The sequence below is a fragment of the Oryzias melastigma genome, linkage group LG22 (assembly GCF_002922805.2).
Source record: "Oryzias melastigma strain HK-1 linkage group LG22, ASM292280v2, whole genome shotgun sequence".
Classification (NCBI taxonomy): Eukaryota; Metazoa; Chordata; class Actinopteri; order Beloniformes; family Adrianichthyidae; genus Oryzias; species Oryzias melastigma.
This window is the reverse complement of record NC_050533.1, coordinates 26,088,200-26,115,966: the sequence shown is the minus strand read 5'-3', so window position 1 is coordinate 26,115,966 and position 27,767 is coordinate 26,088,200. Positions and strand designations below refer to the sequence as shown.

General features: G+C 40.0%; 3 protein-coding genes across 8 annotated transcripts; 1 reads left to right on the top strand and 2 right to left on the bottom strand.

The window, feature by feature from the left end:
• Positions 1-1,041: 1,041 nt before the first annotated feature.
• Positions 1,042-10,254, bottom strand: cdca4 (cell division cycle associated 4). Of its 5 annotated transcripts, none has more exons than XM_024271342.2 (3): positions 9,974-10,254; positions 6,128-6,293; positions 1,042-3,404 (listed from the first exon to the last, which is right to left on the bottom strand). In XM_024271342.2, exon 3 carries the CDS (start codon positions 3,393-3,395, stop codon positions 2,487-2,489), a length of 909 nt encoding a protein of 302 aa, XP_024127110.1. In that variant the 5' UTR covers positions 3,396-3,404; positions 6,128-6,293; positions 9,974-10,254; the 3' UTR covers positions 1,042-2,486. The 5 variants fall into 5 exon arrangements, with proteins under 5 accessions (XP_024127110.1, XP_024127064.1, XP_024127102.1 ...); XM_024271296.2 differs by lacking the exon at positions 6,128-6,293 and adding an exon at positions 3,698-3,835 and having other exon boundaries at positions 1,042-3,407; XM_024271334.2 differs by lacking the exon at positions 6,128-6,293 and adding an exon at positions 3,698-3,835.
• Positions 10,255-17,027: 6,773 nt separating this feature from the next.
• On the top strand, positions 17,028-23,181 carry ahsa1b (AHA1, activator of heat shock protein ATPase homolog 1b). Of its 2 annotated transcripts, XM_036210083.1 has the most exons (10): positions 17,028-17,293; positions 18,991-19,181; positions 19,298-19,380; positions 19,456-19,573; positions 20,908-20,999; positions 21,083-21,214; positions 21,286-21,387; positions 21,481-21,532; positions 21,625-21,679; positions 22,759-23,181. In XM_036210083.1, exons 1-10 carry the CDS (start codon positions 17,214-17,216, stop codon positions 22,886-22,888), a joined length of 1,035 nt encoding a protein of 344 aa, XP_036065976.1. In that variant the 5' UTR covers positions 17,028-17,213; the 3' UTR covers positions 22,889-23,181. The 2 variants fall into 2 exon arrangements, with proteins under 2 accessions (XP_036065976.1, XP_024127054.1); XM_024271286.2 differs by lacking the exon at positions 21,625-21,679 and having other exon boundaries at positions 17,030-17,293.
• A 380-nt stretch (positions 23,182-23,561) lies between these two features.
• Positions 23,562-27,706, bottom strand: LOC112145821 (dr1-associated corepressor). The gene is made up of 6 exons (XM_024271288.2): positions 27,217-27,706; positions 26,882-26,954; positions 25,399-25,492; positions 25,155-25,271; positions 24,309-24,408; positions 23,562-24,077 (listed from the first exon to the last, which is right to left on the bottom strand). The coding sequence occupies exons 1-6, from the start codon at positions 27,256-27,258 to the stop codon at positions 24,051-24,053; spliced, it is 453 nt and encodes a 150-aa protein (XP_024127056.1). The 5' UTR covers positions 27,259-27,706; the 3' UTR covers positions 23,562-24,050.
• Positions 27,707-27,767: the final 61 nt, after the last annotated feature.

Genomic DNA, 27,767 nt, shown 5'->3' with positions numbered 1-27,767 from the left:
ATCTACTTATTTATTCATGTGATTTATTGTTACTTGAGGATTCCTAATGACCTGAATCTATGTTGGAAAGATATAAATATCTGATCTTAAATTCTGAACCTGATAACAATAATACACGTAAAGGAAATGTTATGGTCGAGTCAGGGTGGGATTATACAAGTTCACTTCCTCCCACTCCCTTTCAAGAAATCTCTTAATGTCTAGTTAACATGTGTTTGACATCTTTATGGTTGTAAACTTATGATGACTGACTGTATTGCACAAGAATCTTTTTTTTGATTGCTTGAAATACAACATTCTAAAATAATCTAATCTATCTGTCTAAAACAAACTATTGACTTGTTTCTCCACCTGGATTAAACTAGTTTCAACAGCAGAGGCTGGACAGGAATTTTCTGCATCTTTCTGATCCTTTAAACGTGTCAAAGTCAAGCCCTGGAGACCGGATCCGCCCACCGGGTATCTGGCTGATTTAGACTTTTTTTAATTTAGGCTGTTTAGGAATGTATCCAATTTATCTGCATGCTAGCTTTTTTGGCTTTTTTAGACTGTTTTGGAGTTAGGCTAATATTTACATGCTACCTCTTTTGGCTAATTTGGCTTTTTTCAGTTTTTTAGGCTATTTGAAGTTGAGCTATTTTTTCAGCTACATGCTAGCTGTTTTGGCTAACCTACGTTTTTTTTTCCAGCTTCAGTGTTTTTAGCTTTCAATTTCAGCATCTTCAGCGGCCAAATTCAGCTTACAGCATTCACTCTAGTATTATCACAGTTAATGCTATATATCTAGTTCATAATTATGTTAAAAAGTTAGTTTAAAAGGTAAAAAATTACTTTTAGAGTGTTCATTAAATGTTTATCCTGTTCGGCCTGTGACCTAAAGTGTGTTTTGGATTTAGGCCCCTTGTGCGACTGAGTTTGACACTCCTGGTGTTGCACTTTAGTGTAACTATGAACGGTCTTCAGAAACGAGTTTGTCCTCCTTTTACTGAGATGAATATGAGGCTCACTCTGAGGCAGATCCAGACAGAAATGAGGCTTTTCAATTGTTACATCTTTTATTATAAAAAATATTTACAAAGATGCTACAATGTTTAATATAAAAATGCATACATTTTACAACGATACTTAGTCTTTGAAGTTCTAGCTCCCATTCAGACTAAATGACATCCTTCAGGAGTGTTGTGGTAAGGTATTAAGCATGTCGTAATACTGTATTTTCATCAATACATTTCATTTGCCTGAGTTATTTATTTCACCGCCATACGGAACAAATTTGAGAAAAATGCATCTGATTTTGAACACATTTAGGACAAAGGCAACTGTTTGCATAAGAGGACCTTTGAGTCATAGACAGTCATTCTAAAACATGTATGACAGAGCTGCATAGTCGTCTGGAGATTGACCCGGTTGGAATTCATTTGAATAAAAGTAAAAATAAATAGGTACTGCGTTTGAGAATGGAGGGCATAATTTGGGTAAGTATGATCTGGGCTTGGAGTTTGAACTGATAAGTCAACATGGCATGTCTGTACCTGGATAAAATAAATACAATAAATAAAACAATAAATTAGATGGGTTAGAACACAGAATTCTTCATTTGCAGTAACAAATGATACAAAGAAATATGGCTTCTTGATGCAGTTATCACCCAGATGCTTTAGGAAAAAGCGGCTTCTTATTCGTTCAATGGATCTGTTACAAAAAGCAGAGCAGAAAAGTGTATTTGTCAAGTAAATACTGTGATCAGATGGTGACCAGCGCTGGGTTGGAGGTAAATTCCCTGCTCTGCATAAAGCTTTTTCAAACAGTGCCTCAGAAGTGTGTGGATGCCGTTCAGGATACCTTTTACAGTCGACTTGTTATACCAAACCATGGGAAGACACCGCCTGAGTCTGGCTACATTAAAATCTTAAAAACCTCAGGAGGGAAAAATAATATCAAATGACGTTTGCAAAATCCCCCCACTGTATTATGCAAAAAATATATTTCTATATACATATACGTACATATACATATATTCCATTCATAATTGCTCAAATCTCTAGGAAAATATGCATTGATTCATAGATTTGGATTTACACTTTGTTCTGATGCGTGTAGTGTGATGACCTGTTCCTCTGTCCGTGTAACAATAAATAGAGCTGAACATAAAGGCAGAGAGCGTGACCGCAGGGAGCTGAAGGTTTACCTCAAAAACATGGAAAGTACGTGTAAAAAAATAAAAACCTTTAAAAATGCATGGTGGTGTGGGTGGAATCCTCTCTGCCTCATCACAGATATGGAGTTTGGGATTCATCCGCAAAGTAGGAAACTAACGGCTTTGATCCTGGACCAGGAAGGCCTGTTCCAGAGAACACCTGAACCCCCCCCGGACCAGGGTTAGTTTCCTACTTCACGAACCTCCAACATTCTATAGAAATACCACCACAGAGCATGCACATGGCGTGTGCATAGTCTGGCAGGAGTCTGTGAGCTCATGGTGAGTTTCAAGAGCCCACGATGATCTCCATGATATGGTCCAGTTCGTTCAGGTCTGACCTGCAGCTGGAGCTGGAGCTCAGAGCTGTGGGCGTGTGAGAGGACAGGCTCTCCAGCAAGTCGTAAGGCCCCATTTTGGGGGTGCTCTGCATGCCAGTCAGCACCGTATCCAGGTCGTAGTAGGACGGGTCCACATCTGAAAACAGTTCCTCCAGGGCGGGGTCAGGGGGCGGGGCTGGGTGCTTGATTTCAAAAGTCCCAAAAACCTGGTCCCCTGTCCTGGAGTCTGCACTTAGGTGATCCCGGTCAGCGTCGTCTCCCTCTGACATGCACTCCTCGCTGTCCTCCTCCTCCTCCTCCTCCTCTTCACAGTCTCCGTCGTCGTCTTCTTCGTCCCAGCAGGGGCCCATGCCAAAGGGGCCGGCCAGGTAAGAGTTGGTAGACAGCTGGGGGGACATGGTGACCTCTGTCTCCACTTCCCCCTCCATCACCACCTCCTCTGAGTGGTAACCCTCCTCCAAACCAACCACTGGAAAGGGCTTTGGGCTCTGCCCAGGCTGAGCCCCCGTTTCAGTCTGCCGGCACAGCACCTCGGTGGCCACCAGGCGGTCGGCGGGGCACTGGGCGGCTGCCAGAGCCTGGGTCATTATCTGCCAGGTACCGTCCTGGGTCATCTCCTCCTGGATTTGCCGGACCGTGTTGGCTATGAGCACCGAGCGGCACAGGTTTGGCTCCACCAGCATGTGACACAGCTGCAGCTTGATCAGCGACATGTCAAGCAGCGACTGCCGCTGCAGGCTGTAAGACGACGACAGCGTCCGAGCCGCTGCAGGCGGAGCTGCCGGGCCCTGGTCACCGCTGGAGGCCGGCTCCTCGACAGGGTCTGAGAACTTGCGCTTGGTGCCCTTTGGGAACATGTTGTGTCTCTGCTGAGATGGTGAGGAAACAGAAACACGGTCAGACACTAAATCCATTGCAGCTGCACAAATACAAACAAACATTTAGAGTTTGATTAACTACTACAGTGAAAAAGTAAGTGCCATGTAGTTATTTATGTGAATATGTGATGCATAAGGCTATGTGAAGTATTATTTGTGTGAACATTAGGGAGCTAAAACTACAATCTGCTTAAAGGCAGCAGTGAATTTACAAAAACTACAAACTCTGAACTACAGTAAAATGGTTTGTTGTAGTTGCTTTTTCTTAAAGTTTGCTATACCTTTCCTGTTGAGAGGCACAGGCAATAGAAATGCAGCTTGGTCCCGGCTGCAGCGCTTCAAGTACTTTTGTACGAGCGACAAGCAGCTTTTGTTCAGCACCATTTCTGCCCATTTTAGGCCAGTCTGAAGCAAGACTCCTGCTGGGCGGAACAACCACACTTTTAACAGACCACCGAGCCACCGAAAATAGCAAGGTTACCAACTAAAGGTGGACGCTGCATCAAAACAAAGGACAGACTACAGACACCTTTGTCAAAAACACAGAAACAGTACTCAGGTGACATGAGCAGAGCACTTTGTTTTCCCTTCACACTCACAGCCACCTGTGATCAAGAGAATCAGAGAGTTGTTCTAATCAAGAAGGTGCTTTTCAGGATTAAAATCATCATGAAGACAAATAACATTTGCAATTTATAACAAGATACATCACCATGACCCTCTAGAGCAAATGTGTCAAAGTCAAGGCCCGGGGGCCGGATCCGGCCCTTCGGGTAATTCTATCCAGCCCTCCAGATCATTTTATTTTATTGTTATTAATGACCCGATGTAATCTTGCGCTTATTTCTAACTTGTTAAGTTATTTAAGGTTTAAGTTGATTTATTCTGGAATAATATTCCTGCCCGTTTTTATCATTCATAATTATGTTCAAAAGTTATGGTTTTAACGTTTTAAAAATTGGTTTCTGCTAGCTTTTTGGACTATTTTGGCATTTAGTTTGGAGTTCAGCTAATATTTCAGCTACATGCTAGCTGTTTTGGTTAATTTGGGGTTTTTTTTAGGTTTCTTTGGCTGTTTTGGACTTGGGCTAATATTTATATGCTAAGCGGCTGGGTGGCTCAGTGGGCTAGGTGAAGGGCTGACACGCAGGAGCCCTGGGTTCGATTCCAGGGTTGTCCACTGATCCCCACCCAGATTGGGTCCTTAATCAAGACCCTTGACGCTGCTGCCTAACTGGGTCCCTGTGCCCCTCAAGTACAGGGTTGTGTCAGGAAGGGCATCCGGCGTAAAAACTCTGCCAAATCACTGATGTGAAACAGTGGGTGCTGTTACGCTGTGGCGACCCCGAAAGGGATAAGCTGAAAGTGAACTACTACTAATATTTATATGCTAGCTGTCTTGGCTAATTTAGGCTTTTTTTAAGGCTATTTTGAAGTTTAGCTTATATTTACCAGTAGATGTTTTGGCTAATTTAGGCTTTTTAAAAACAATGTTACACTGTTTTAGAGTTTATCAAGTATATTCAACAACATTCTGGCTGTTTTGGCTGATTTAACATTTTTTGTGTTTTTTTTAACCTGTTGTGGATTTTAGCTAGTATATATACGCTAGCTGTTTTGGCTAATTTAGGCTTTTTTTCAGGTTTTTTTAGACTATTTTGAACTTTAGCTATTTCTTTCAGCTACATGTTAGCTGATTTTTTTTGTTTTTTTTTTTATATATTGTAATCTGGCATTAAGTTTTGGCTAACCTAAGTTTTTTTTTTTTTTTTTTAAGTTTTCAGCGCTTCAGCGTTTTCAGCTATCAGCACTAGCATCTTCAGCGGCCAAATTCAGCTTACAGCATTCACACTAGTATTATCACAGGTAATGCTATATATCTAGTTCATAATTATGTTAAAAAGTTACAGTTTTAAAAATGTAGTTTTAGAGTGTTTAATAAATGTTTATCCTGTTCGGCCCGTGATCTAAGGTGTCTTTTGGATTTTGGCCTTCTGCGACTGAAAGTTTGACACCCCTGCTCTAGAGTTAACAAGAAATATCAAATTTCATGGTCTACACACGTAACACTTCAGAAACTAGTAAAACAAGATTTTTGCTTCAGTGAGGGGAGGGGAAAAAGCAGAGTCAACTTCCTCATGAAACAGCGCTTCAGCACACACGTCTTACAGAGACAACACCACAGTCCTGCCGGCATTAAAGCCATCCGACCCCCTAAACAAACAGGATGGAATCAAACATCAGCCTGGGCTGAGCAGCAGCCTGCAGTACGCAGCTGTGTCTCATCTGAAACCTGTGGGCAGGGCATTCAAGTCTTGATTTACACATGATGGCATCCTCCGTCTACTCACAAAAATGTGGACACAATCAAACATGTTCTGAGAACTGTTGCCTGAAAAGTACAACACGAGGGTTTACACACAGAACAAGCAGTTGATCATTTCACAGACAGTTCTGTAAAAATCTGAATCAAACAAAAGGTTCTAGAAACTGCCCCAAACATCTGCACCAACAAAGAATGTGAGTTTGACAGAGAGGCTCGTGTTAAGGCCAAACTTAGGTTAATCTGCAGTATTTTGCAAACATGTTGAGGGAAAAATGCAATTAAACATGCACTGAGAATAACTTAGTGGGATGTCCTTTAACAGAAGGAGCTACATGGGCTCTTTACCTAAAAACAGATAAAAACAAAAACAATTATTCCATCTTACCCTGATCACTCAGATGCATGAACTGCACAAGCACAACATTTAAGCCAATGATAATCCTTAAACAGAGGTGGCACCAAAATGCTCAGCTGGTCTTACTCCTTGACTGCATAGAGAATAAGATTTCCTGACAGGGGCAGAATGGGGGGAAAGTCATTTAAGAAGGTCCCTGGAGATATAAAATACAAATGGTGAGAAAACAATTATGGACACAAGCATTTGTGATGTTCCCTGTTAAACAAGAAAGGCTACAGAGCATTGCCTCCTTAAAGGGAAGAAAACCACTGAAATATGTACAGAAACAGGTGAGAAGAGTGAAAGCTCACAACCTAAGACAGTTTACTGCACAGAGAAACAAACAGTTTTGGACATCAGAAATTGGTTTATGTGCACATTTTTCCCCAACACTTTGAGGTTAAGCATTTTGGGGTTAAATGTCAGGATTTTTTTAAAACAACACAGGTCTGGTTAAAAAATAGAGATTTTGTATTTTTAAAAATAGTCTTAATTTGATAACGATTGAGCAGTCACAGCAGACAGGTTTATCCGTTCACATGCAGAGAGGTTGTTCATCAAGTTTGAACCAGATTGTTGTTTTCTCTGTGACTTTAGACGGTTTAGAAAAGTAGGAATTGATATAAGGTCTTAAGCAGAGCTTTGAGTCATTTTTCATTAAATGAAAAAAAGATCATCTGAAATTCAAAATGTTATGAACATAAATAATTGACATACATGTTACCTAAGGAAAAAGACCAGTTCTTTTATTTATGAAAAACAGTGTCTGTACCACTGACTGTATACGAGAACTGGACTGAGTGACCCCTCCCCCAGCCATTCCAAATAGGAAGTACCTGCTGGCTCCAAGAATCTAAGAAGCCAAAATCCCATAGACTTCAATAGAGAAATAAACAGCTGTTATTCGGTCATTCTATTGGTCAGAATCAACATTCTTACTCTGATATATTTTTTAACATCTTTTTGATGACTCTCATTTTCTGGTGGGCATTTTGAGTTATAAACTGGGGATCTTCCAATAAACTCAATCCTGATTGGAGAGAGTGGTAGCCATAGAAACACTGACTCACTGACAACGTCTGGCTCCAAACAATAGCTATGTCTGACCCCCCGTTCACTATAAAGTGTGTTCCCCATTTAGTGTGCTGTCCGGATCTACGAATTCCAAAATCGAGTGCACTAGAAATTTTCCAGAAGTCTTTGCAAAAAACTAGCGTGCCTCAATCAATGCTCACTAGATTAGGGAATATAGACCACAATGCATTGCAGTCAAACAATTTCAAACAAAAAAACGTTTAAATGTATGTTTTAATAAACCATCCACATTTTCACCAGGAAATGCTCGTATTGATTCAATTTTGACTTAGTGAAATCGGTGACGTCATATCAGGCGGTTGGAAAAATGAAAGAAAAATAGTGAGAATTGTGTTCAAATTGCCTTTAAAGTCCAGGGCACTAGATAATCCCACACTATTAAGTTTCTTAGTAGTTAAGGCTTGGGGATGGATTTCGGAAATAACCATGGTGTTAGCAGTATTGCAAAAAAATGGACTGAATTGACTTTATTTGGTTGGAGCTGGAAGTAAACATTCACTCTGTCCAGTTCTCTGAGAGTCGGTGGTCTGTACTGAACGTGAGGCTGGTGCCATTTTGTATGTATGGAACCACTATTTATTTTACTGTCTCTACATGGTCACTCTCTCAGTGCTTCATTTTCTTTATTCTAGGATATCCACTTCATTTTTCCAACATACACAAAAAAATATATATGCTAATATCTCATAATAAAGATGCGCATGTTTTAGAGTGAGTTACACACTGTGTTAAACTGAAATTAATCTATTTGGTACATAAAATTTGTAATGTATTTAGTTAATCATGGTTAATGAGTAATTTAGTCCAAAAGGTTATTTGTCTATGTAGTGCTAAACAGTGGGAAGGGGTAATAAAATGTTTACACTGTCAACACATTTGATAATATTATGAATCGCCAAATTACATGTAAGCTAAAAATACATGTATTTTTTATTAGAAAAATTATTGACTTGTTTGTAGTTGAAATTTTACTTTATTCACAACTTATGTATAAAACAAAAGTATCAAATGTAATGCTTCACATTTTTAATTGATAAGATGTAGCTTGGTTTAGAACACGTGTCATAGTCAAGGCAATTATTCCCCCAGAGATCACTTTATTTTATTGTTATTAATGACCTGATGTTATCTTGCGCTCATTTCTAACTGGTATAATTTTGACAAAATGTATTTTTATGGAGAGTAAAATACTGAAAGTCATCTAAGGTTTAAGTTGATTCTGAAATAATCTTCCTGCCTTTTTATTATTCACAATTATGTTAAAAAGTTAGTTTTAAAAATGGTCATTCTGCTAGCTTTTTGGACTATTTTGGCATTTACTACGATTTTTTTGGCTATTTTGAAGTTAAGCTAATATTTACACACTTGCTGTTCTGATTAATTTAGGGGTTTTTTTAAGAATATTTTGAAGTCTAGCCATTTTCTCCACAACATGCTGGCTGTTTTTGGCTAGTTTTTTTAGGCCATTTTTTATTCAGCCAATTTCAGTGTTTTCAACTATCAACTTTAGCGTTTTTAGCTTTCTATTTCAGCATCTTCAGCTATCAGCACTAGCATCTTCAGCAGTCAAATTCAGCTTACAGAAACATTATCGCAGGTAATGATATATATCTAGTTCATAATTATGTTAAAAAGTTACTGTTTTAAAGTTTTAAAAATGTAGTGAGTGTTCAATAAATGTTTATTCAGTTCGGTCGGCGACCTAAGATGTGTTTTGGATTTTGGCCCCTTGTGTGATTGAGTTTGACACCTCTGGTTTAGAAGATGTTTCCTAATCAATTTTCAATATTCCTACCAGAAGGTTATAACAATGCTGGTCTATTGATGTTAACATTTTTTAGTCTGCTTTAAATGCTCAAATGTTCTAAATTTACGTCTACACAATTAAAAACAAAATTAAACACTACATAAGCACATCATTCTCTGTTTTTTCATAACAGAATTACACCTTATCTCTGTTATTTAACCGGAAAATGCTGACACGGTGTGGAGAAAGATGCGAACAGAAACCAGGAAATGTCTTCTTTCATTCACAGTCGCTCGTGTCTGTTCACGACGGATAAACATGTTGTTATTGAGGATGATTTCAGTGTAAACAGTGCCGTGTTTGTGGCGCTCTGAGTCGGGGCCAAACAAAATGCAGCCTCGCTTTACGTCAATGGCTGCTAGCGGGCCCATCCCCCACCGCGCGGAGAAAAGCCAGCAGCACTTTCACAGCCCGCACCGCCTAATCAATTAAAACCGCCGTCCGCGCCTCCCAACACGGAGGTTCGGTCCCTGCCAGCCTTATCCCATACCCGACCGCTGAGCACAGCGCCGGGAGTCCCGGTGGAGAGCGCCGGGGGCCGCTGGCAGCGCCGCCGCATGCTTTGTCTATCCAGCGTCTGAAGCAGCGGCCGACAATGAGGCCATTTTGAGCTGGCGGCTAACAGCTAGCCGGCTAGCGGCGGTGCTGGTCTGAATGCGGTTTGTGGACCGCCGCCGAATAACTGTCCCTAAATGATCACAAACGGGCCTTCGCGGCGGAATCGAACATGTGACATTTGTCTGGCCCCGTTCAGCATCCTCTTTATAAAACGTAAACTAGCATTAAGCGCAAAGCTAGCAAGCTACGAGCGCCCACCCTCCCTCCCTCCGCGGTCCTTCCTCCTTTCTGGTCAAAAACCAGAGTTTTCGCGGCGGCTACGGCTGTAAAGTAACCCCCCGACTATCGGCGCGCGGTTCGGCGGCCGCACTCACCTCGTTTCTGCGTTATTTTGTTCCTGTCTCGGTCATAGGATCGACGACAGGCAGAGCGGAGATCGGGTTCAGATGAGATCATTCATGCCACGGCTTCAGAAACTGAGCGGCTCCGTCCTGCTGCTGCGGAGGGAAGGAAGGGAGGGAGGGGGAGGGGACGCAGCCAGCCATATGCCGGGATTCCGGCCCGACACCCGCAAAAACACGCACATGCGGCGGGTCCGCATCTGACGAACGCTGCAATGTAGAAAATGTTTGTAACGAGAACTCATTCAGAAGGAGCAGCTTGTAGCTGCATAGGAAATGTTCTGAAAAGTCTGTTTGACATGAAAAAAACAGGGCTGGGTGACGATTTCCAGAAACGATTCGATTCATTAGAGCCTGGATCGATTCGATTATGATTTTTCTCTTTTTAATTATTCAATTCAATATTGAGTTTACACATTTTGACACATTTGTTTAGAAATACATTAAAAATCTACTATTTAATTTGTGCATATGTATTGATATTAATCTGATCCAGTTCACATACTGTAAATGTATCAGTGAAATAATGAGATTGTTAATATCATCCAGTGTTACATGGATTCTCTAAAGGAGAAGTTCTAACTAAAATGTTCAGATCATTAACATTGGAAACATTGTTCTGCTTCTCCTGGAGGACGTTTCAGTTCAGCCACTAGGTGGAGTTCGTGCTATAGTTTTACACCTTATTCCAGAAGAAGAAGAAACTATGTGCAATGGTTACTTCAAGGCCCAATCTGAATTATTCTCCGAATTCCCTACCCCTTTTTCCTTCCCCTCCATTTAAAGTGGCAGTTTAAGTGCTAGTCGTGTCCAGGAAATAGATTTTTTAAATCTGTCACTCCAAGTGGAGGGATATAAAGCCCCCCCGCCCCCCACCCCCACCCCGTGAGGCTAAACCACATTGCGCTGAGAAGCGTTTTTCTTCACGTGGGTGCGCTCTGAACCACAGAAGTTTACATTTAAATGTAAGTAATGACTTTTTGTTGTAGTGTGTGACCTTTTTAAAGTTATAAAACTGCTGTTATGTATATTTTATCTCATTGTTTTTATTGGCTCTTGTTTGTTTTATCATGATTGTCTGTTTTTATTTATTTTATTTTTACATTTTTACTATATATGTTACTTTCATTTTATTTAAAAAAAAGTATTTTATCTGTTGCGTCTTAGTGGCAAATGGACGTTGAGTCTGTAATAAAGTATCCAATATATTCAAGCTCTGGAAGCTCTGTGGTAACCCTAGAGGACCGGCGAATATTGGTGACTTCATCAAATGAAAGTGACGTCTGAAATATGAGACACTATTTATTCATAACTCTCTATTTGGAGGGATAAATGAAGGAAGGGCAAAATTCAGATTGGGCCTGCAAAATATTCCCTTGAAAGTGTTTGAAAATTCATGCCTTTCAGTATAGAAAGATATTCATTTAGTCAGCAATGTGTCTTTATGTTGACCGAGTGTTAGCATAAGCTGTCCTACAGGAAATTCCATTAAACGTTAGCAACAAGGTAGTGGAGTTTAGCTTTATGTGGTAAATTGATTTATATTTTTATGTATTGATCATAGATTTATTAAGCTTAAATCAATTAAGCGATTTTATCAACCCATGCCCTAAGTATAATGTTTTGCTTTTTTCTTGTAGAATGTTCTTCTCATGAAGGAGAACATGAAGAACATTAAGATCAAAATAGCATTTTAAAGTATGTTTTTTATTCAAATTGTTGTCTATCAGGAGCAGCCGAAAAAAAGTCATTTGAAAAAAAGCTTATTGAAAATACACTGGGCGGGGCACTAGCTCCTTGATTCGCTCCATTCTGATGTATCTCTTTCGGAATACATGATCCATTTAATCCAAATTAAAAGACAGAGCACTCCTTGTGCTCTCTCATGGGGTCCAGATGACCCCACCCTTACATTGACGTGTTATCCCGTCCATGACAAAGGTGGACAGGATTTCATGTCTGTCATGGACACCTGTGAAAATCAAAAATCATTGGAAAAAAAAGTTGCAGAATAAAGCAATGTGATTTTAACACTTGAATAAATTAAACCTTTGACTTTTTTAACATGTGATTCCTGTTTTTTTGTCGGAATTCACCTTTCTTGAGCTGTGAACAACTGTAGTGAGGAACACATAATTCTACTGAAAATATATAGATTCTATCATGGCACCAAAGGCAATGTTCTGGATGCAGGGGTGTCCAAATCTCATTGAGGGCCGGACTCCTGCTGATTTTATAGAAACCCTGCCTTACCTGCTGCTGATTACCTGGATCAGGCGTGTTTAGCCAATAAGGAGCTTCAGAGGTTGGTTAAAAACATGTAGGACACCGGCCCTTGAGGCCTGGATTTGGGCACCTCTATAAATCTAGACTGAAAAATGTGAGTTTTTCTTTAGTCTCATCCCAAAATAAAACTCACCGAGACCACAGATCTTTTTGGACATGGACACTGAGGCTGGGCAGTAGACTTAAGTTTGTCCTTCATCTTTGCCATTTTGCTTCAACCCATGAGATTTTAAACAACATTTTACAAAAGACGTCTCAGAAAGTTTCTAAATGTCAGAACATGGTATGTTAGAACACCTCTGAAATGTTTGCTTGGCTATACTTTTAGTGCTATCTCACCATATTTTGAATAAAAAAATGTCATTAAAATTTAGTCTTATCAACATGAAGCCATTTTAAACTTGTTACTTTACATGTCCAATGCAAATGTACATTTGTCAAAGTCAAGGCCCGGGGGCCGGATCCGGTGTAGGTACCACATCTACTCGGGGTGTCAGAACGGCTCGGGGGCCTGCGACTAGTGATGACGTCACACTACGGAAACCCCACTGAGACAAACTACTTAGCTGTTGAGATGTGCTCGGGCGCTTCATGCTCGGGTTCGCGTTTTCACGGGTTGCTCGGGTTCAACAAATTGTATTCATTTTTGCTGATGAAAAGGTGATGGAAATGCATTTTGGCCACACGGAATATGTCCAGCCAAAATGACATTGCTACATGTCCGCACTATACGAGTCCTTTGTGCTCGGGTTCTATTCATTTGTTTTCATTATACGTTTCATTGTGTAACCTAGTTCTTTTCCCTTATAATTATGGTATTTCGAATTTAAAGGTATGTCTGGTGTCATTTGTTATACCAAATTTTAATATCATTCTAATTTAAACTTCACACTGACTTACAGAACCTTGTCACTGATTTAAAAGGTATGATTGCAGTTATATTTCCTTTCTAAACATGTTTAAAATAATAAATAAAATCGATTTACAAAAAAAGAGCACACTTCTCTTGGTTTGTTCATTGTTTAATTATTCAAGTCTTATTAAAATAAACAAAAAACCTTGAAAAATTAGTTAAATTCAAATCGGTGTAGAGCCAATCAAACATCGAGACGTCATCAGTTGTCGCAGGCCCCCGAGCCGTTCTGACACCCCGAGTAGATGTGGTACCTACACCGGCCCGCCGGGTAATTCTATCCGGCCCTCCAGATCATTTTATTTTATTCTTATTAATGACCCGATGTTATCTTGTGCTTATTTCTAACTTGTGTAATTTTGACAAAATATATTTTTATGGAGAGTAAAATATTGAAAGTTATTTAAGGTTTAAGTTGATTTATTCTGGAATAATATTCCTGCCTTTTTATTATTCATAATTATGTTACAAAGTTATAGTTTTAAAAATTGGCATAAAATTTTTGTTAGGCAATTTGGGAATTTTGCTAATATTTCAGCTACATGCTAGCTTTTTTGGCTAATTTGAGCTTTTTAAAAAGTTTTGAGGCTGTTTTGGAGTAAGGCTTACATTTACATACATTTAGTCTTTTTCCAAATTTTTAGGCAATTTTGGAGTTTAGCTAATTTTTCAGCTACAAGTTTTTCTGTTTAGTTTTTTAGGCTAATTTGGCATTTAGCTAATATTTTAGCTGGCTATCAGCTTCAGCATTTTCAGGTATCAGCTTCAGCATCTTCAGCTATCAGCTCTTGCATCTTCAGCAGCCAAATTCAGCTTACAGCATTCACACTAGCAATATCACAGGTAATGCTATATATCTAGTTCATAATTATGGTAAAAAGTTACAGTTTTAAAGTTCTAAAAATGTAGTTTTAGAGTGTTCAATAAATGTTTATCCTGTTCGGCCCGTGATCTAAAGTGTGTTTTGGATTCTGGCCCCTTGTGCCTGAGTTTGACAGTCCTGATTTAAAACGTGTAGCATTGACATCCTAAAAATCAAAGAATACTATCATTATTGATTTTTTTAAGTGCATGGTGCAAAGTTATCAAACAATCCATGACACATCAGTTAATTTTCTAAACCTGATTACTCTCCTTCGTGGTTGTTGGAGCCTATCCCAGTCACTGTCAGGTGAAGGTGAGGTAGACTCTGTATGGGTCACCAGTCTATAGCTGGGCTACACAGAGACAAACAATCACACACACACACCTAAGGGACAATGATAGTAAATAATTAACCTACAAAGAATGTTTTTGGACTGTGGGAGGAAGCTGGAGTGCCAGGAAAAAACCTCCACATGTGTCAGGACAATATGCAAACTCCACATAGAGAGGAACCAGCTGGGATTTAAACATTGGCTGTATGAGAACTGGACTGTGACTCCTCTCCCCTGGTGTTCCAAACAGGAAGTACCTGCTGGCTCCAAGAAACCAAAATCCCATAGGCTTCAATGGAGAAATAAATACCTTTTACTCGGTTTACTGAAATTGATAGCTAAAAACACCGAAGCTGATAGCTAGCTAAAATATTAACTAAATGCCAAATTAGCTTAAAAAACTAAAAACCTAAAAAACAAACATTTTTTTTTAATTGGTTCATGTGGTTTGTAAAACTTCAACACTCTCCAACAACTCGGCAATTTTTCTGCCGTCAGTCTTTCAGGTCTTAAATGAAACTTTAAAGACCTGCTGAAGTGATTCTCTGAGAAGATTTTCTAAGTCTTTGTGGATATCACTAGACTGATTGGCCATTTGTTGATCTACTTTCAGCCATTTCTTTGAGATGATGACATTTATTTGGTCAGTAAGCACTTTGTTAGACAAATATGCAATCCTGAAAAGTCTTGAAACAGACTTTTTAAGATACTTTTCCTCCCCCCTGATCCTTCTGCTATACTTTCAGGAGCGGAGTCTGGCTAAACTGATGTTCTGTGACTTTCCACTATCTAAGCACTGTTTTCTGGCTCTAAAGCAGGTTCCCTGTGAGTAACAACTTTTTCCTGGCCCAGAGAAAAGAACCACTTCAAGTTGGTCACATCAGTGAATTTGCAATCTTACATGGCTGCAAGAAGAACTTAAAAACATCAAATCACTGTCTTCAGACCAGGGAAGAAATGCATGTTACAAACATCAAAAGTTGGTACAAGAAATGGGAACCATTGTTTTCTGTTATTGTGATCATTCTAAAAAAAACTTGGAATAAATTAGAGCACATGTGTCAAAGTCAAGGCCCGGGGGCCGGATCCGGCCCTCCGGGTAATTCTATCCGGCCCTCCAGATCATTTTAGTTTATTGTTGTTATTGGTCCAATGTTATCTTGTGCTCATTTCTAACTTGTATAATTTTGACAAAATATATTTTTATGGAGAGTAAAATAAAAGTTATTTAAGGTTTAAGTTGATTTATTTTGCAATAATATTCCTGCCTTTTTATTATTCACCTTATTATTGCCTTTATTTTTCCGGAGATCAGACACAGTTATGAACAAAAGCAAAGAGGAGCAACGTTAAGGTGCTTTCACACTGAACGCGCTTTGTGGGACAAATTTGCATGCCCTGCCCCTCTTTCGCCACGGTGCGAATTCGCTGCTCACCGCCTGTCAAAATATGTATTCTTGACACAGCGTGTGGGAGGAGCTACAAGCTCTGTCTGTTATATCTCACTTAGAATGAATGGAAGGCACATATGATGTCGAGGAATACGGCTTATTTATTGTGAAGAGTTCTACCAAAACATTAGTAATCATGTCTCCATGTTTGGATTTATATGAATATCATTCATATAGACACAGTACAGGGGCTGTGTCTGTATGACAGCCGCTTCCACTGTGTTTCTGTGTCTTTGTGACTGAGCTTGTAGGCTCATGGTCTCGTATTAATCTGATGGGGGAAAATAAAATTAGGAGACCTTTTTCCTTTTTTTTAATGTCACAATGAGACCCAAACGACAACCTATCGAGCGAGTGAGCTCCGGCGCAGGAGCAAAAGCCTCTGATATGTCCAGAGTGTATCCTGCCTTCGCCCAAATGTAGCCAGATGAGCTCTGACAACCTGCAGCTCAAACAGGTAAAGGAGAAAAATGAAAGTTCAGGACAAAAACGCTCGCTTTTGTCTAGTATTCTACCCGCTGATCGAGTGACTAAAATTGTCCCGTGTCCAAAGCTGAGTTCCTGGTAAGGACGATGCAATGCAGAGACCTGTCAAATTTCAGATATTAACAATTTGTTTGTGCCGCCCAATTTGCGCTTCGTCGTTCAAATCAAGCTGCTGGCAGACTGTCGCTCATACTAATGTATTTTACTCTTGTGTGACATCGTCTACTTTTATTCTTTTTTTTTTTCTTAATTTTCTGATTTGAGATCTTGTTTATATATGCTGCTTTGTACTGAGCCATTTATTTTTTAATAATAATTGTATTTTTGAGATATTCATACTGTATTGTAGAAACATTTTATCAATAAAACAAAACCAATTATAATAATAACAATAACAAAAAATTACTTCTCAAAAATTGGGCTCGGTTATTAAAAAAACAATGTTTATGAACAAAAAATCTATTCTTTAAATGTTTAAATCTAAGAATTTAATATATTTGTCTTTTTACATTTAAATTCTGAAAAATAAATAAACCAAATTACAATCATAAAATGTGTTTCTGGGTCTCAGTCTCCTTTTTACACAAAGGGTATAAATAACCTTAAATGTTAAATCTTATTTAATCTTAAGGTAAATGTTCTCCATTTTCTCTTGGGGAACTTCCTTTTGGTGACTTCACTTCCGGTACGGGGGGAACCGTTTTCCTTCTTCTACAAAGTTCCGTTTCCAGCATTTTCTGCGCCCGGCGCATAAACGCGGCAGCACCGTTGGAGGCTTCTAGAAGCAGCCGCGGCGTGTGGCGGATCCTCACCGGCAGAAGGAGCTCGCATTCGGACGTTCCGTCCATCCCGAAGAGTTCGAGTCCCGTTAATCCGGACAAATGGCGAAGTGGGGAGAAGGAGACCCTCGCTGGATCGTAGAAGAGAGAGCGGACGCCACGAATGTCAACAATTGGCACTGGTGAGCAGAGATGAAGGACCGTCTCCCGGCGGTAGCCCGCTAACAGTAACACCGCAGACCTCTCTGCCGGGAAACGTCAGACTTTTATTCAGATGATTGATCATCCGCGTGTTCATCAAACATATCCTGTTTTTCTGTGTCATTTATTTTTATCAGAATGCTTGTTAAAGTAGAAGCAGTTGTAAATATGGGCTCTGGTTTAGCATGTAGCTGCGGACCCTCATGTCTCATTTCCTACACGTTAAGTAATCAGTGTTGGGGGGTGACAGTCATTCCTCTGTTATAACATCCTTTGTTTAAAAAAATATATATAAATACATACATACATACATATACATATATATATATATATATATATATATATATATATATATATATATATATATATATATATATATATATATATGTATATGTATGTATGTATGCATAAATGTGTGTGAGAGAGACACAGAAGCTCACTTTAATAAAATTTTAGATGTTCATGATGTTTAGGGGAAACATTTAAATAAAAGGTTACAATTGAAAATCAGCTCAAATCAGGCCATTACACACATGAGTCAAAGTCAAGGCCCGGGGGCCGCATCCGGCCCTCCAGATCATTTTAATTTATTGTTATTAATTACCCGATGTTATCTTGTTCTTATTTCTAACTTGTATCATTTTTACAAAATATATTTTTATGGAGAGTAAAATATTGAAAGTTATTTAAGGTTTAAGTTGATTTATTCTAGAATAATATTCCTGCCTTTTTATTATTCATAATTATGTTAAAAAGTTACAATTTTAAAAATTGTCACTCTGCTAACTTTTTCAACTATTTTGGCATTTACTAAGATGTTTTAGGTTATTTTGGAGTTTAGCTAATATTTCAGCAACATGCTAGCTGCTTCAGCTAATTAAAGCTTTTTTTGGGGGCCGTTTTGGAGTTGGGCTAATATTTGCACGCTAGCTGTTTTTGCTAATTTAGGTTTTTTATCACTTTTTAGGCTATTTTGAGGTTTAGCTAATTTTTCAGCTACATGCTAGCTGTTTTGGCTAGGTTTTTTTTTTTTTTTTTTTTTTTTACGTTTTTTTGACTAATTTGGCATTTAGCTCATATTTTAGCTGTCTATCAGCTTTAGCGTTTTTAGCTATCAATTTCAGCATCTTCAGCGGTCAAATTCAGCTTACAACATTCACACTAGTATTATCACAAGTAATGCTATATATCTAGTTCATAATTATGTTAAAAAGTTACAGTTTTAAAGTTTTAAAAATGTAGTTTTAGAGTGTTCAATAAATGTTTATCCTGTTCGGCCCGCGACCTGAGGTGTGTTTTGGATTTTGGCCCCTTGTGAGATTGAGTTTGACACTCCTGCTTTAACGCTTGGATTTATTTCAATTTATTTAAAACTATATTCACTTATGTTTTTGCTTTTAACTACATGCTTCATGTAAGTGTTTTGGTTTGTGTCATATTTGAGACAATGGGCATTACGAGGGTTAAAACCAAAGATCAGGAACTCTAGAAAACAGCTGCTTCCTCCTGTCTAGTTCCTGGACCAGGGGTGTCACGTCTGCCTGCAGGCCGCTGGACTCAGCCCTGATGTGGGGCTGAAAGGCTCCTCATCATCAGCCTTCTCCACCTGGGTTGAATTTCTAACACGACTAAACTTCTAACATGGTTTCTGTTATTGCTGTCATCTCTTGACTTACAGGACCGAACGAGACGCCACTAACTGGTCGACGGACAAACTGAAATCTTTGCTGCTCGGGCTGAGCGTGGAAAACGAGGAGGGAAAGTGTGAGGTGACAGAAGTCAGCAAACTAGAAGGAGAAGCCTCCATCAACAACCGCAAAGGCAAACTTATTTTCTTCTATGAGTGGAATGTGAAAGCAGCATGGACCGGTGAGTGTAAGGTCATTCAAGCAGAGTTCTTTGATCCCTTTGTAACAGTGCCATTACATCTTGTAATATGTAGGTAACTTGGGAATAGTTTCTTTGACACTTGTCTTCTTTCCTAGGAAAGTCTAAAACTGGAGTCAAATACAAAGGAACCATCGAGGTCCCTAACCTGTCTGATGAAAACGACATGGAGGATCTCGCTGTAAGTGTCCCTCTGGCAGGTTTGTGCAGAGAGCTGATGGAGATTTTCTCTGAAGTCTGTCTCCTGTGGGTCCAGATTTCTGTGATGATGAACAAAGATGAACCAGACACGCCGCTGCTGAACCTGATGAAGAGGGACGGAGCCGAGAAAGTTCGCCAAGCGCTCGGAAGCTATGTTGACTTCTTAAAAACAGGTCAGGAACTTCATGTTTTCAGTCACTCTTTTATTTTATCTGCTGTTATTTAACCCTTTAACATCTGAGGTGTCATCGGTGACGCTTAAACACAAAATCTTTAACATACTGTAACTTTTCAACCGTTAACATAATTCCAGTAGATTGTGAAGGAGAAATCAAAGAAAATAAACATTGGAGCTCTGGTCTTAAAGGGTTAAATGTATTATTAAAGAGGTACACTTATATGGTACGTTCGTTTTTTTAAAGTTTGGTTTTACTCAAAAACATGTTTTGAAACTACATTTTCTAAAACTTTAAAACTGTAACTTTTTACCATAATTATAAACTAGATATATAGCATTACCTGTGATAATACTAGTGTAAATGCTGTAAGCTGAATTTGGCCACTGAAGATGATAGTGCTGATAGCTGAAAACACTGAAGCTGATAGCCAGCTAAAATATTAGCTAAATGCCAAATTAGCCTAAAAAACTAAAAAAAAAAACCTTAGGTTAGACAAAACTGCTAGCATGTAGCTAAAAAAATAGCTAAACTTAAAAATATCCTAAAAAGCTGAAAAAAACAACCTGAATTAGCCAAAATAGCTAGCATGTAACTGAAATATTAACTAAACTCCAAAATAGCCTAAAAAATCTTTGTAAATATCAAAATAGTGCAAAAAGCTACAGAATGCTAATTTTTAAAACCATAACTTTTTAACATAATTATGAATAATTAAAAGGCAGGAGGGCTGCACGGTGGCGCAGTGGTTAGCGCTCTTGCCTCACAGCGAGAAGGCCCCGGTTCGACTCCCGGCTGGGACCTTTCTGTGTGGAGTTTGCATGTTCTCCCCGTGCATGCGTGGGTTTTCACCGGGGACTCCGGCTTCCTCCCACCATCCAAAAACATGCTTCATAGGTTAATTGATGACTCTAAATTGCCCCTAGGTGTGAATGTGAGAGTGAATGTGTGTGTGATTGAGGCCCTGAGACAGACTGGAGACCTGTCCAGGGTGTACCCCGCCTTCGCCCTTCAGTAGCCGGGATAGGCTCCAGCACCCCCGTGACCCCAAAAGGGAGGAAGCGGTCAAGAAAATGGATGGATGGAAAAGGCAGGAATATTATTCCAGAATAAATCAACTTAAACCTTAAATAACTTTCAATATTTTATTCTCCATAAAAATATATTTTGTCAAAATTATACAAGTTAGAAATGAACACAAGATAACATCGGGTCATTAATACCAAAAAAATCAAATGATCTGGAGGGCCGGATAGAATTACCTGGAGGGCCGGATCCGGCCCCCGGGCCTTGACTTTGACACGTGCTCTAAAGCATTTCCTTCTTTTCAGAGTTCACTCAGGGGATGATCCTGCCTACAGCTAACGGCGTGTCAAAGGTGCAGTCTTCTTCACAATCCAAAGCCAAGTTAGATAAAACTCAGGTTTGTTCTGCACTCTTCCGAGTGAGCCCTGCCTGTGTGGAGAACAGTCCTCATAATGTTCTTCTCCTCTGCTCGTGACACAGATTAGCTCCAGCAGCAGCAGCACAGCTGCTCCCGTCAACACCGGCGTGAAGATCCCCACCTGTAAATTCAGCATCAGAGACACATTCCTCACCTCCCCGGCTGATCTGTACAGAGTCTTTATCAACCAGGAGGTGAGCTGGCCACGCTTCAGAGCAGGTTCCTGCTCAGCCTCGACCGCTGTCTGACTGTGGTTCTGCTGCAGATGGTCCAGGCCTTCACGCACAGCTCTGCAGCCGTGGAGGCGGAGAGGGGGGGCAGGTTTCGCCTGCTGGACGGGAATGTTTGTGGAGAATTCACAGAGCTGGTGAGACCAACAGTCACCCAGAACACCTTTCAGAAAAGATGGGAAGTTATGCTCGAATATATTCAGTGAAACGAAGTTCTCTTCAACCTTCAGGTTCCTGAGGAGAAAATAGTTATGAAGTGGAGGTATAACAACTGGCCCTGCGGTAAGTGTCCCCGCTACTGATGGCATCTTGTCTTCTGTTAGGCATTTATGGTAAGATTCAAATAGTTGAGAGGGCTGAGGTTCATCTTTCAGCTGCTAGACCACATGTGTCGCATTCAAGGCCCGGGGGCCGGATCCGGCCCTCCAGGTAATTCCATTTTATTGTTAATAATGACTTCATGTTGTCTTGCTCTCATTTCTAACTTATATAATTTTGACAAAATATATTTTTATGGAGAGTAAAATATTGAAAGTTAAGTTTAAGGTTTAAATTGACTTATTCTGGAATAATATTCGTATCTTGTTATTCATAATTATGTTAAAAAGTTATGGTTTTAAAGTTTTAAAAATTGGCATTAAAAAATTAAAAACTTTTTTTTGGGGCTATCTTGGAGTTTAGTTAACATTTACACACTAGCTGTTTTGGCTAATTAACCTTTTTCCAGTTTTTAGGCTATTTTAAAGGTTGATTATTTTTTCAGCTGCATGTTAGCTGTTTTGGCTAAGCTAAGTTTTTTTGTCTGATTTGGCATCTAGCTAATATTTTAGCTGGCCATCAGCTTCATCATCTTCAGCAGCCAAATTCAGCTTACAGCATTCACACTAACATTATCACAGGTAATGCTATATATCCAGTTCATAATTATTTTAAAAGTTACTGATTTAAAGTTTTAAAAATATAGTTTTAGAGTGTTCAGTAAATTTTTCTCCTGTTCGACCCGTGACCTAAGGTGTGTTTCCCAACCCTGGTCCTCGGGGAACACTGTCCTGCATGTTTTCCATGTTGCCCTGCTTATGCACACCTGATTCAGCTCATCATCAGGCTCAGCAGAAGCCTGACAATGACAGTCATCAAAGGCAGGTGTGTTTGAGCAGGGTTGGATTTAAAAAAGACGGACAGTGTGCCCTGAGGACCAGGGTTGGGAAACACTGACCTAAGGTGTGTTTTGGATTTCGGCCCCCTGTGCGATTGAGTTTGACACCCCTGTTCTAGACGGTCGTAGGAGAACACGCCTGCTCGGTCTCGTGTTCGTCTGCGTGTCCGGCTGTCGATCAAAGCTTCAGTCTGCTCCACATGTAAACAGGGTCCCCTTCAGTGTAACGATCACATCACTCCTCTTTGGCTCTTCTGCTCCTCAAGCCTTCCTAATGTTTTCCACATAATGAGATCTGGCCTGTGGAGAACCTGCGTGTTCTAACCCGCCGTGACCTTTTCTGTCCCTGCAGAACATTACGCAACGATCACGCTGACCTTCGTGGACCGCAGCAGCGAGACGGAGCTGAAGGTGGAGTGTCGAGGCGTCCCCGACAGCGAGGAGGAGCAGACGAAAGAGGGCTGGAAGAGATACTACTTTGAAGCTATTAAACAGACTTTTGGCTTTGGAGCGCGGCTCTTCTGAAGACTGCACTGTACATGTTTCCTTTTCTGTTTGGATTATTTCAGAAGATGTTCCCCTTCACTCTCTGCTGTTGCATTCATAGGACAAGTTGACTAAAAAAAGACGAGAGAGGAAAGTCTGTCACTTTGTGTGTACAAATGTTTTAATTTTGAACATATTTAAGATTTTTGCGCCGTTAATTCAACCTTCAGAGGAGCAAAGATCTCCGTCTTTGGAATAAAGTTTTTACGGATGAACGGAAGGAAACGGATCTCAGCTTGTATGAAGTGTTTTTGTTGAAAACCCTTTTTATTTTGTACCTGTGTTCCTCTGAGTGTAACTGTAGTGAAGATGCTTTCAGCCACGGTGCATGTTTCATTTGAGAGGAAGGAGTGGTACTGGTCCGTGAGCTCGCTCGGTTCAGACGGTTTGGGTCCAGTCGGCGCCGGCCGGGTTCCAGAGCCCAGCGGGCCTCCGAGCTGGAGTTTACCTGCACACACCTGTCACAGCTGGAGCGTTTTCAGACAGAGGTGTAGATATCCAGCCAGGAGCCCTCACCACAGAAATATCTATTTATTCCTCACTTCATCCAGTCAACATGTAAAAAAACAAACGATAGTTTCTTGAAATAAAAAAAGGGAAAAGGGGACCTCTTGCTCTGTTCTTTTATTGAAGTGGTTGGTTTTCCATCTGGCTTCAGGTAGACATTAATAAGCACATTTATTAGCAAATGTTTTTCTGTCTTTAAAACATTAACTCACTCATGCTTTCAAAACAGAAACCTCCATCTGCTTTGAAATAAAACGTGGTTTTGGGGCTCGCTGCAGACCACAGGAAACACCAGCAGTGCCCCCGTTTCTCCACAGGAGATAAAAGGTGCTTCAGCTGCAGATCAACACTTCAAATGTGTCATTCAGGTCAAACAAATCATCCATGTACCAAAAAATCTGAATACCAAATGAAAAACCTGGCAACAAAAATCCATCATTAATACTATAAAAACTTAAACTTTACTGTAAACATCCAGGAATTTAGAGATTTTTTCTCCGTCTGAATTGTATGTTTTAGTCCTTAATCACCTGAAGAAGCAGCAAACTTAGAAACGATCAGACACGTAGAGATGATGGAGCTTCTGCACGGCTACAAGCAGATGTAGAGCTCCGACTCCTGCAGACAGAGAAGGAAGTGAGTCACTGACCAAACGGGCAGGAGCCATCCTGCCCTCAACCTGCAGATACCTGCTTCACCAGTTCATCTGCTCCAGAGGAGGCCCCTGTCTGAGCAGATGAACTGCTGCAGGACTCGTTTAGCTTGCTGCTGAAGCCTTTGGCATCTTGACTCGCTCACAACATGCGTTCATTTCTACAAACTTCAAGGAATTTAAGAAGAGTTACGTACACTAGAGCTCGAGTCACTCTCAACTGAGGCGAGGCTCCTGCGAGGTGCTGCGTTTGCTCCTTCAGACGCTTTCCTACCAGAAACCTCCTGTCCTTTGTTCCTGAAAGAGAAATCCTGCCACACGTCAAGAAAGCACAGCTCTGTCTAAGGAAAGCTGCAGTCCACAGGAATTCTCACAACTTCCTTGTTGCATCACTTTACTCAGACTAATCAGCAGCAGAGCAGATGCTGCTGATTAGTCTGCATCTGTGTCTGCTCTGCATCTGTGTCTGCTCTGCATCTGTGTCTGCTCTGCATCTGTGTCTGCATCTGCATCTGTGTCTGCTCTGCATCTGTGTCTGCTCTGCAGCTGTGTGTCACCTTCAGCTTTGTCTGCTTTGCAGTTTTGTCTCATCTGGAGCTGGGTCTGCTCTGCAGCTGCATCCCACCTGCAGTTGCATCTGCTCTGCAGCTGTCTCATCTGCAGCTGTTTCATTTTCAGCTTTGTTTGTTTTGCAGTTTTGTCTCACCTGCATCTGCGTCTGTTCTGCATCTTTGTCTGCTCTGCAGCTGTATGTCATCTGCAGAGTGTTCAGCCAGACAAAATTTGCAGCAAGTATTTGCTCCACAAACTGTTTACAGCACAGCCTGAGGTCTGCAGCATGTGTTTTTAACAGCCTAAGGTTGTTCTCTGTTTCTAAATGCTTTGAACATCAGCTTGTCTGTCTGCATTTGAAAACCCTCCTGTGATGGTCAACCATTTCTTTGAAGAGAAGCACACGTTCTGATGCTGACACCAATGACCCTTAGCAAAAACCTGCTGCTGAGAACACTAACTGCTTCCATCACAAGAATATTGGGAATTACCTGAATAAAGGCCAAACACTGGTTCCTCTGTTGTTCTTCTGGGCCGCAGCAGACGTGGCTTCCTCCACCAGGTCTTTGAGAAAATGGAAGAGTTTCTCTGACTCTATGCACTGCTTCCTACATCGATGAGTGTAGATCAACCACAGGTTAAACGCTCAGTGAAAACCCTGAATTAAGAAAGTCTGTTTGAACGAGCGGCTAGCTGCCAGTCACATGAAGGTGGAGTGATGATGGATGCACTCACATGTGAGCCACAGACACCGCACTGCTGAGCTTTGACTGAGTTATCAGGCACGTTTTGGTGAGAAGAGACTTGAGGAACATCTCCAGAGCTCGAGCTGATGCTGCAGATGAGGAATTTAACCCAAACTCAACTTTTTCAAACAAAATCCTGCTGTGCCAACGAACAAAAACCCTGCAAACATGATCCAGATGAAGAAGATTCTTTGCCTCAGAAAGTTCCAAGACATGAAACACAAAAGACATTTTATAGGAAGAAAATGCTAATTTTGTATGTTTCTGTTTGTATTTTAACCAGCAAACTAATTACCTTGAAATCCATCATATTTTAATTTTGTTTCATAAATATATTTTCAATAAATACAATTATATTTAGTTTTCAAATACATACGGACTGTTCAAATCTATCAACCTGTGTTTTTTTAACAAAATAAATAAATAAATGTTAAACTTCAACATTGCAAGTGTTGTTGTGGTTCTAGATCACATGTGTCAAAGTCAAGGCCCGGGGGCCGGAAAGGGCCCTCCAGGTAATTCTATCCGGCCCTCCAGATCATTTTATTGTTATTAATGACCCAATGTTATCTTGTGTTCATTTCTAACTTGTATAATTTTGACAAAATATATTTTTATGGAGAGTAAAATATTGAAAGTTATTTAAGGTTTAAGTTGATTTATTCTGAAATAATATTCCTGCCTTTTTATTCATAATTATGTTAAAAAGTTACAGTTTTACAGTTTTAAAGTTTTAAAAATTGGCGTTCTGCTAGCTTTTTGGACTATTTTGGCATTTACCAAGATTTTCAGGCTATTTTGGAGTTTAGCCAATATTTCCGCTGTTTTGGCTAATATAGGCTTTTCTCCAGTAAGGTTATTTTGACGTTTAGTTATTTTTTCACGTGTTGGCTGTTTTGGCTAACCTAATGCTTTTTTTTAATTTTTATTTTTATTTTTTTTTTAGTTTTTTAGGCTAATTTGGCATTTAGCTAATATTTTAGCTACTATCAGCTTCAGCGTATTTAGCATTGACTCTAAAAATAGTTTTATACACAGTCTATGGTTTTTAGCTATCAATTTCAGCATCTTCAGTGGCCAAATTCAGCTTATTCTAGCATTATCACAGGTAATGCTATATATCTAGTTCATAATTATGTTAAAAAGTTACAGTTTTAGAGTGTTGAATAAATGTTTATCCTGTTCGGCCCGCGACCTAAGGTGTGTTTTGGATTTTGACCCCTGTGTGATTGAGTTTGACTTTTCTTTTTTCTTTCTTTTTTTTAAAACCTTGTTTAGATCGTGTTTATGTGTTTCGTTTACATTAACTACAACTCCCATCATGCTTAAAAATCCTGGAGGTAGATGATGCGTTCACAGACAGCAAAGGAAACCGTAAAACATGCACTATCTAACCGGCCGTGAGCTCTTAGCTTAATAACAAACACATCCAAGAGTTTTTTAACCTCAATAAGAGGAATCCTGAAGGATACCGATGATCACAGGAACCGCGGTGGCAATCCTCCCAACCTCTGCGTCCTTTTGCATGATTTTCTTGATTCGCCTCTAACAACAAATAAAAGAACAAATTCCGTGAGTTTGAAGATGAACACATCAAACAGGGCTAAGAGTAGAATAACCATCTTGCTTCTATTAAAAAGGACGGAAAAATCGTGCCGTTTTTTGCAAAGTTTTGACGGCAGCACACAATATTTCGGAGGGTCATTGAACGCATCACTCGCTCTGACTTCCTGCCATCAGAGCTAGCAACTATGCAGACTTTTGAATTTTTAAACAACTTCAAATCAACAGTCAGCTTCCTACTCACAGGAGGGAACCGGACATTATATTTCCTCTTGTGTCCCGGCATCTTCCTCTCGGTATTCGGCGGAGCCGGGTCACATTGTTCATGTTTTTACCGCAAACCGCTGCGGCATCCATGTGTTTACTGTGAGTGACAGGATTAAAAAAAAAAAAAAAAAAAAAAAATCAACCTGACGCTAAAGTGACGTCATCACCTACAAATTAGGGATGATTTCTGGATTAATACGAAATTGTATTCTGATGATAATCAATGAAAATTACATATATGATGCATGATGTGTGATTGAAGTTACTGTTAAAAAACTACCGCGGTCAAGCCAGCCGTCATTCTCAGTGTGAGCCCGCACATGAGTCAAAATTGCGGCTTTACTAATAACTGCACGGTAAATGTCAGTGCAGAATCAAAGTCAACCAGAAGGTGGCGACATGTACTCATCTTTTCTCCTGTTGGGTTTAGGTGTGCTTGAGAGGACTTCCCTCTCTCCTGCATCGTCGTCGAGAGCGGCCGCTGCAGAACAGGAAGTCGTCCATTCGGATTCATATTAAAACTATGTA

Excerpts from the sequence above, each read along its gene's own strand:
- LOC112145821 (XM_024271288.2), bottom strand. The coding sequence starts at position 27,258 with ATGCCGGGACACAAGAGGAAATATAATGTCCGGTTCCCTCCT. Across the intron at positions 24,409-25,154 it reads AGTGTTTGGCCTTTATTCAG|GAACAAAGGACAGGAGGTTT; the intron begins GTAATTCCCAAT and ends TTTCTCTTTCAG. Across the intron at positions 24,078-24,308 it reads AGAGTGACTCGAGCTCTAGT|GAGTCGGAGCTCTACATCTG; the intron begins GTACGTAACTCT and ends CTCTGTCTGCAG.
- cdca4 (XM_024271342.2), bottom strand. The coding sequence starts at position 3,395 with ATGTTCCCAAAGGGCACCAAGCGCAAGTTCTCAGACCCTGTCGAGGAG.
- ahsa1b (XM_036210083.1), top strand. The coding sequence starts at position 17,214 with ATGGCGAAGTGGGGAGAAGGAGACCCTCGCTGGATCGTAGAAGAGAGA. Across the intron at positions 19,182-19,297 it reads TGTGAAAGCAGCATGGACCG|GAAAGTCTAAAACTGGAGTC; the intron begins GTGAGTGTAAGG and ends CTTCTTTCCTAG. Across the intron at positions 21,533-21,624 it reads GTATAACAACTGGCCCTGCG|CTGCTAGACCACATGTGTCG; the intron begins GTAAGTGTCCCC and ends TTCATCTTTCAG.